General features: G+C 53.6%; 1 protein-coding gene across 1 annotated transcript; it reads left to right on the top strand.

Annotated features, from left to right (window-relative positions):
• Positions 1 to 1,409: 1,409 nt before the first annotated feature.
• Positions 1,410 to 2,881, top strand: LOC119364172 (desiccation-related protein PCC13-62-like). The gene is made up of 3 exons (XM_037629599.1): positions 1,410 to 1,867; positions 1,984 to 2,209; positions 2,365 to 2,881. The coding sequence occupies exons 1-3, from the start codon at positions 1,509 to 1,511 to the stop codon at positions 2,734 to 2,736; spliced, it is 957 nt and encodes a 318-aa protein (XP_037485496.1). The 5' UTR covers positions 1,410 to 1,508; the 3' UTR covers positions 2,737 to 2,881.
• The last annotated feature ends 5,767 nt before the right edge of the window (positions 2,882 to 8,648 follow it).

Below are 8,648 nucleotides of genomic sequence, written 5' to 3'. Positions count from 1 at the left end.
GGAAAGCCCTTGTCAAAGTTAGACCGATTTTTCTGGAGCATGTTAAGTTTACTGTTGGTAATGGGTTGGTTGTTCGATTTTGGTTGGATTGGTGGTCTGGGGATGCCCCCCTAGCCGTGAGCTTTCCGGTTCTGTTTTCTTACTGTCCTAATCCGCAGATCTCCATCGCGAAGGTGGCTGCTAATAATTGGGATTTGGCTTTTCGTCGGGCCCTGTCTCCTGAAGAGTTGGAAGATTGGCAAAGTCTCTCTGCCCTCTTCCCTGTGCTCTCGGAGTCGGCCGACTCGATGATTTGGCCGCATTCGGCCTCTGGTAGATTTTCGGTTAAGTCGCTGTATTCTAGACTTATTGGTGGTACTCCTTCGGCTCGATTCTCTTGCGTTTGGAAATCCAAGGTTCCTCCTACGATTAAGATTTTTCTCTGGCAAGCCTTCCGTGGTCGCCTCCCGACTGCTGATCAGATCAAAAAACGCAATCGGCCGGGCTCGGAATTCTGTAATTTGTGTGGGGCCTTGGAGAACTCTGATCACATCTTTTTCAAATGCGTTCTGGCCAAATTAGTTTGGTGCTGCGTCAGATCTTGGCTTCGGGTTCCCTGAAATCCCTCCTCTTTCTCTGAGATTTGAACCCTAGCCAAAGCCTTGGTCGGGGTCACCAAGAGGGTATTTTGGGTTGGCCTGGGAGCTTTATGTTGGGCTCTCTGGACCATTAGAAACAAATTTACTATTGAACTTACCTTCCCATCTAAGCCTGCTGATGTTCTTTTCAAATCATGTATATTCTTGCAGCAGTGGAGATCATTGACTAAGGAGACTGATCGGGATGCCCTGGACCTGCTCATCGACAAAATTCGGGCTTCGGCTTCTCAGATCTCCGGAAGGAACCCTGTCGTCTAAATCTGGTGCTGTAGTTTGCGGAGATTAGGTGTTTCTCCCTCCCCGGCCTGCGCGCCGTGTATGGCAGTTGCCTGTATCTTTCCTGCTCTGGCTACTCTCATCCTTTTGTTTATGTGTGTGTGCTCCTGTGAACTTGCGGTATCCGTGACGCTGCCTTGAGGCTTTATCTATAAAATCAGGCTTTGGCTTTTTCTCTAAAAAAAAGTAGTTCAGGAGCCCAGGGTAAGGTCCAAAGCTAGAAAACTCGCAAGACAACTGCACAGAAAACGTCACACAATGGAGTAATGGTCGACCCACTCAAATTTCCTCCAAGACAAAGGAAACAGCGACCGGCCGTTTAAACAACGCCACACGTAGTAGCTCCCGCGGACGCCACACCCTTGGCGCGCCACCCCCGCTCCTCTTCCCGTTCCCGTCCACGTCATGCTCCACGTTGCACCCCTTCCGCACGTGCCGCACCGCCTATATTACATTCGCTGATCGCGAGGACGAGAACACGCAGAAGTCAAGTCCCCCAAACCTGCAGATCAGTGATCCTACCATCCTTGGCGTGCGCAGACTAGTCCCAACTCCCAACTCGTGATCATACTACGAGCTGCAAGTAGTATTGCCATGGCTGCGCCGGCCACCTTCGTCGTGGTGGTCGCCTGCTTGGTGGCGGCTGCTCTCTGCGGCGGCGTCTGCCGGGCGCAGGACATGGACAACGAGTGGGCACGGTACCGCGGGTTCTTCGGCGGCGGCGGCACGCTGCTGCCACAATCGGACGTGGACCTGCTGGAGTTCCCGCTGAACCTCGAGTACCTGGAGGCGGAGTTCTTCTGCTGGTCGGCGCTGGGCTACGGCCTCGATGGCATCGACGTCAACCTCACCGGCGGCGGTCCGCCTCCCATCGGTGGCCAGACCGCCGCCCTCACCCCCTTCGTCCGAGACGTCGCCACACAGTTCTGCTACCAAGAAGTTGGCCACCTCAGGTACGTACGCAATTAACCTCACAATTCGGCCACTCGGACTCTCTCCCGACCAAGAAATATTAGTAGCAGAGAAGTAGCATGTCGTTTATGAACAGTGCGTGCGTGTGTATGTGCAGGGCGATCAAGCAGAACGTGAGGGGATTCCCGCGGCCGCAGCTGGACATCAGCGCGACCAACATCGGCAAGATCGTGGAGCAGGCGATGAACACGACGCTGGACCCGCCCTTCAACCCCTACGAGAACAGCCTCAACTTCCTCATCGCCTCCTACATCATCCCGTACGTCGGTCTTACCGGCTACGTTGGCGCCAACCCCAAGCTCCTCACTCCTCAGGCCAGAAGGGTACGTACCTAGGCTACACCACACGCGTGATCACCCTACCACCAGCCGTATCGATCAGACACACAAAATGCGTGCATGCGTACTGATCGATATTCCCATTAATTACATGTACGTGATAATTAACTTGTCGTACTTCTGTGATTGATTGCACGCAGCTGGTGGCGGGACTGGTGGGCGTGGAATCGGCACAGGACGCGGTGATCCGGGCCCTGTTGTACGAGCGCGGACTGTCGCGGGTGGCGAGCTATGGTGTTGGTGTGGCGGAGGTGACCGCGCACATCTCCGACCTGCGGAACGAGCTTGGGAGGAGGGGAGTGAAGGACGAGGGGCTAGTGGTGGCGCCGGGTGAGGGGCCCGAGGGGCAGACCGTGGGGAACATCATCGCCGGCGACCGCTACTCGCTCGCGTACGATCGCACGCCCGAGGAGATCCTCGGCATCGTGTACGGCACCGGAAGCCCCGCCCAGGCCGGCGGGTTCTTTCCCCAGGGCGCTGACGGCCGCATAGCCAGGGGACTCCTCATGTAGATGATCAATCGACGGACATATATACAACTGGAGTGTTGTTCTCGATCGCAAGTTGTAGACTATATGCATCATACATGTGTGTGTTGTCCTTATGGATGCTAATAATCAATAAAAGGACCTATGCAATAGGCAAAATGTTTTCCCATCAGCGTCGGCATCTGGCAAGTTCGAGAACCAACCATGGAACCCCAAGCTTCACGGTTTTTTTTTTTGAGAAAAGACATACGCCCGATTTTATAAATAAAGCCACCAGGCAGAGTAACAGAGCAACCACCAAGCCAACATAGTATCACAGCAACAACTAATAAGGTTCGCATACATGGCTACCTAGCCAATCATGGCACACAGGCCAGCTCTCAGAAAACAGAAAGAAGGGAACATTAAGGCACCGCCCAAAATCTTCGCAACATGGATGAAGCCGTAGACCGAATCTTGGATACCATAGCGTCAAAAGCCTCGTGGTCCGCCTCCTTAATCAATAATCTCCACTGCTGCAGGAAGACACCAGATTTAAATAAGCAGCTCACAGGGTTAGCCGGAAAGGTATGTTCAATAGTAAACTTGTTTCTAGTGTTCCACAACAACCAACAGATCGCTGCAAACCCAACCCAGAAAACCCTTTTAGCCACCCCGAATAAGCCAGACGCCAGATGTCGTGGTTCTAAGCCTGACAGTAGAGTGGGGGGTAGGTATAGAGAGGCAAGGTCCTAGCTATGGAGAGGTTGTAAACACAAGGGATGTACGAGTTCAGGCCCTTCTCGGAAGAAGTAATAGCCCTACGTCTCGGAGCCCGGAGGCGGTCGAGTGGATTATGAGTATATGAGTTACAAGGTGCCGAACCCCTCTACCTGTGGAGGGAGGTGGCTTATATAGAGTGCGTCAGGACCCCAGCCAGCCCACGTAGGAGAGGGTTTAAGGTGAGTTAAGTCTGGGGCGTTACTGGTAACGCCCCACATAAAGTGTCTTTACTATCATAAAGTCTACTTCATTACAGGCCGTTGCAGTGCAGAGTGCCTCTTGACCTCCTGGTGGTCGAGTGAGTCTTCGTGGTCGAGTCCTTCAAGTCAGTCGAGTGAGTCCTTCGTTGGTCGACTGGAAGACGACCTCTTCTAAGGGTGTCCTTGGGCAAGGTACTTAGATCAGGTCCATGACCCTACCCTAGGTACATGACCCCATCATTAGCCCCCGAATGGATTGAAGCTTCGAGTGAGGAAGGAGTTGATGTCGTTTCCGATTAACTTTTGCGCTCTGGTCGTGTGCTGTTCTGGACCAAAGAATCTCTTCGTCGACAGTGAGCAACTTGTCTTCAGTCGACTCGATCCATTCTCTTCTTTCGTCGAGTGATCTTTCGGGATTCGACGATCTCCGAGCGACGGATCGTGGGAAACCCCGCGTCTGACAGACTGATCTGCTGTTCGCGGATTCCGCGGGATGCGAAATTTGAGGACGCGCGCGAAGCGGAGCGGACTGCGGCGTTCGGATGGGACGGGACATAGACGCCTCGATCCCCGCACCGCTTTCTTCGCCACGTATCCCGTCGGCATAACTGTTCCTGGATATGATTAGATCGACCGGGCCCACCTGTCATCCACTCGGAAGGGACCTTATAAATGCGCCCGGCGAGGATTTCTGTACTGTGCCTCAGCATTCTCTTTCTCTCTGCTCCCTTCGTCCTCGTCCAGCGCGCTCGCTCTCGCCCCCGCACAACTTCCCCACGCGCATCTCGCCGGCAACCATGGCCAAGGAGAAGACGGCGGCGCTGGAACGTGCGAAGAAGGCGTCGACGTCGAAGAAGGCAAAGGGGAGATCTACCAGCCGCGGCGGGTCTTCGTCCAGATCCCGCCTGCCGAAGGGCTGGGTCCAAGGGGACTGGATCCAGTCGACCATCACAGAGAAAGATCTCCTCGACATGGCCAACAAGGGCTTGATCCCTCATGGAGCTGCGAGGCTTCCGGGGAAGGAGTGGCAGCCCCAGCCAGAAGAGGGTGAGTGCGTGCTTTTGGCCACCCATGTTGATCGTGGATTTTCTTTGCCGCCGAGTATTTTCTTCCGTGGCTTCTTGAACTTCTTTGGAGCGCAGCTCCACCACTTTACCCCAAATTCTATCACCTATCTTGCCGCGTTCGTGTCTATGTGTGAGGGTTTCCTGGGCTGTCGACCGCACTGGGGTTTGTTCAAGCATATATTCACGTGTCGCTCTCAGACCGTGAAGAAGGCGAGCCCAGGCGATGAAAGGACCCGAGTCGTCCAAATGTGTGGGGGTCTGGGCATCCAGGTGAGGAATAAGAGCACCTTCCCGCCCATGACCTTTCCCGAGTCAGTCAGAGGCTGGCAGTCGACCTGGTTCTACTGCCAGGACCAGTCGACGCCAGGGCAGTCGAGTGGACTCCCACAGTTTACCATGGACCGAGTGAACAAGCCCTCCTCTCTGAAGTTGATTCCGGAGGAGAAAGCTGACGTGAAGATGTTGATGGAGCGCGTGGTGCAGTTGGTTCGGGAGGGAGTGACGGGCATGGACCTCCTGGAGGTCTTCCTCAGGCGTCGCATCCAGCCCCTTCAGTTCCGGAGCCACTGCATGTGGTTGTACTGTGGGACTGAAGACGAGACTCGAGTCCATCCAGAAGCAGTCGACGATGTCACTCTGGAAAGATGGATGGTAGCCGTTACCGGAAACAAGGATAACCCACGCGGAGCCAGAAGGATTCCTCCACTCGACCACAACAGCGATCCAAACAAGGTACATTTGCTCTGCTCTCCACTGTGTTCTTGTCGCATTCATTTCTGTTTATCCTGCCGACTGGTCGACTGATCCTTGTCTTGATATCTGCTAGGCTCTCACCGAGCTGTACTCGATGCCCAATGGGGCACAAGCTCCGACTGAGGAGGGTGAGGCAAGCGGGGGCGAGAGCTAGGAAGAGGAGGAATGGGACTCGGACGTTGCAGAGGATGATGACGACGACGATGATGATGACGGTGATGAAGACGACGTTGAGGACGAGGAAGAAGAGGAGGAGGAGGTCGTACCACCGCGCTCAGAAAGGCGGTCGAAACTTGTCCACGACCCTTCGACTGAACGTGGCAAGGGGGTTGCGACCGTTGTTCAGTCGACCAAGCGCCCTCGGACCACCTCTCCGGTGCCGACTGAAAAGGCGCCGAAGCAGCCCAGGGCGGCCTCGTCGAAGCCGATCAAGCTCCTGCCGAAGATGAAGGTGTCCATCCCCACCATATCAGGGTAATCGTGCTGCTTAAGTCTTCTCATTTTGTGTGAACTTTGTCTCTGGTCGACGCTGAAGTTAGTCGACTGATCCTTTGGAGTTGCAGTGCTGCTACTTCTGAAACCTCAGCCCGGGCTGATGACCACGAGATGGAGGACGCAGCAACTTCGAAACCAGGTACTGTATTCTTAACGCCGTTCTTAGTCGACTGACTCGCGATCTCTGATCCTGATTCTTCTCCGTAGCTCCACCCAATACTGTTATCAATCTCCCTGATGATGATGAGGATGAAGAACCACTGAAGCGCAGGAGGAGTAGGAAAGCGTCCGCCAGTAAGGTGCCCCAGGATGTGACGGCGCCTGAGATTCTGATTGCGGAGGAAGAGAACACCACTCGACACACGGTGTCCTTCGCAGATCCATTGACGAGTGCTCAGCAGCCCTCCCTCTTCACGACGCACCACGTCCCAGAGGACCAAGCTGGCGCGGCGAAGGAAGCGATACGCCAGGCGGGAATCATGATGGAGCAGTTAAAGACCATCCGGGATGCGAGCCAGGCAGCTTATGACGCCAGTTCTGCCCTTCAAAGCAATGTTCAGGTCAGTCGACCACTGTTTGTTCTGTTGGATATGCTACCAAAAACTTTTCCTTTCCGGAATTTATAGTAGTCACCCACTGGGTGTGTCGATTAAACTCCGTGTCAGCGGGGGCACGCTGAGTGCACCCGCTGGGTGTAGTCCCCAAGGCTAAGGTCGACTGCTGGCAGTCGGCCTTAGGCTTTATGATGTCAATCTTTCTGTCAGTCGACTATGTCGACTGGATTTCACAAACCGGTGGGGGCACGCTGAGTGCACCCACTGGGTGTAGTCCCCGAGACTGTGGTCGACTGCTTGCAGTTGATCACAGTCTTAGAGAATGCATCTCGCTCTTTTTTTTTGAGGTCGACTGGTCGACTTTGTCTTCAACAAGATTAGTGGGGGCACGCTGAGTGCACCCACTGGGTGTAGTCCCCGAGACTACGGTCGAATGCTTGTATTCGGCTGTAGTCTTAGAAACGTGTGTTTTTTCCTTTTTCACTCGGAAGTGAATTATATTTGACATTTAGTCGATTGGTTCTTCGCAGAACTCCTGTGATCTTGTGGCTCGCTACTCTGAGCTGGAAAACAAGCACACTCAACTCGAGCTGAGCTTGAAGCTGGTTCAGGAGAAGCTGACGAAGGCAAAGGAGGAGACCGAAGGTATGTTTGGTGAGGCCCTGACGACTGCTTTTCCCCTTGCTTGTTTCAAAATCTGACCTTGCTGTAACTTGCAGGTAAGGTAAGGGAGGCCCAACAGAAGAAAGACCTCGAACTAGCTGAGAAGATCAAGCTTGCTGACGAGAAGTTAGCTTCAGTCACCAAGCTTGAACAAGACAATACCAATCTGAAAGCTGCCCTTGGGATCGCCAACAAAGAGGTCAGTCGACTAAAAACTGATAAAGCTGCCCTAACCGACCAAGTCAGCAAATTGACTGGGAAGAAAACTGATCTGGAGGCCTTCCTGAGTGGTCTTGCCAAGAAGCTGTTTCTTATGCTTGAAGGTAAGCCTCTATGCTCGGCAAACATTTCCAATCGTGGTTTTTCCATTCGACCATCCCCTTGACTCAGCGATCATCCTTGCAGAATTTTGCCAAAACTTTGAAGAAGAAACTAGTCGACTGGAGCCAAACCTCGACCCCGTCAATTCTCCGGTGAACGACGAAGTTGCCATGGATGTTTTTCGACTGGAGTCTCGTGTTGCAGCTGTCGTGGACTATCTCGCAAGGCTGAAGGCCGCCACATCTCGCATCGACTCGACACTCTGGCCTGAGGAGACACTTCAGAATGACCTTGAGTCGCTGATGGCCCGCTTGAACACGATCCCTGGTCGAGTGCAGGAATGGAAGAAGTCCTCGGCTCGGTGTGGTGCAGATGTTGCTCTGTGTCTGGCCCGAGTCCACTGTAAAGATGCGCGAGAAGAGAAGCTGGCGGCCCTTCGGGTGGCCAACACCAAGAAACACGACTTCAGGTCCTTTATGGAAACTTTCCTTGCAGCTGCCACTCGGATCGCCGACGGAATTGACCTTGATGAATTCGTTGCACCTTCTAGCCCTCCACAGGAGGGGTAAAAAACTTCTTCTGGCTCGACGCTTTAAATTTGCCTCGGTATGCCGAGTGGAGCTGTAACCGATAAACCTTAACAGGCTTAACGCCTGAGCACTTTCGGTTCCTTTAGATATCGATTCAAACTTGAATTTGGTGCTTGAATACGATTGCCTTTGTCTCGAAATGTCTTTTGCAGGTTCAAAGCAAGGCGCCTTTACTGCAATCGACTTATTCTTTAGTCCACTTAGGCGAGCACTGGGCTGCAGCTAAGCCCCCGAGTGAGAGGTTTACTCTTCACTCGGTAGGATTTTGATAACTTAGGCGAGTGCTTGGACTGCAGCTAAGCCTCCGAGTGAGAGGGTCGCTCTTCACTCGGTAGGATTTTTGTAACTTAGGCGAGCACAGGGCTGCAGCTAAGCCCCCGAGTGAGAGGTTTGCTCTTCACTCGGTAGGATTTTTATAACTTAGGCGAGTGCTTGGACTGCAGCTAAGCCTCCGAGTGAGAGGGTCGCTCTTCACTCGGTAGGATTTTTGTAACTTAGGCGAGCACAGGGCTGCAGCTAAGCCCCCGAGTG

Source organism: Triticum dicoccoides, chromosome 2B (assembly GCF_002162155.2).
Source record: "Triticum dicoccoides isolate Atlit2015 ecotype Zavitan chromosome 2B, WEW_v2.0, whole genome shotgun sequence".
Lineage (NCBI taxonomy): Eukaryota > Viridiplantae > Streptophyta > Magnoliopsida > Poales > Poaceae > Triticum > Triticum dicoccoides.
This window is presented reverse-complemented; position numbering and strand designations above follow the sequence as displayed.

Excerpts from the sequence above, each read along its gene's own strand:
- LOC119364172 (XM_037629599.1), top strand. The coding sequence starts at position 1,509 with ATGGCTGCGCCGGCCACCTTCGTCGTGGTGGTCGCCTGCTTGGTGGCG. Across the intron at positions 1,868-1,983 it reads CAAGAAGTTGGCCACCTCAG|GGCGATCAAGCAGAACGTGA; the intron begins GTACGTACGCAA and ends GTGTATGTGCAG. Across the intron at positions 2,210-2,364 it reads TCACTCCTCAGGCCAGAAGG|CTGGTGGCGGGACTGGTGGG; the intron begins GTACGTACCTAG and ends GATTGCACGCAG.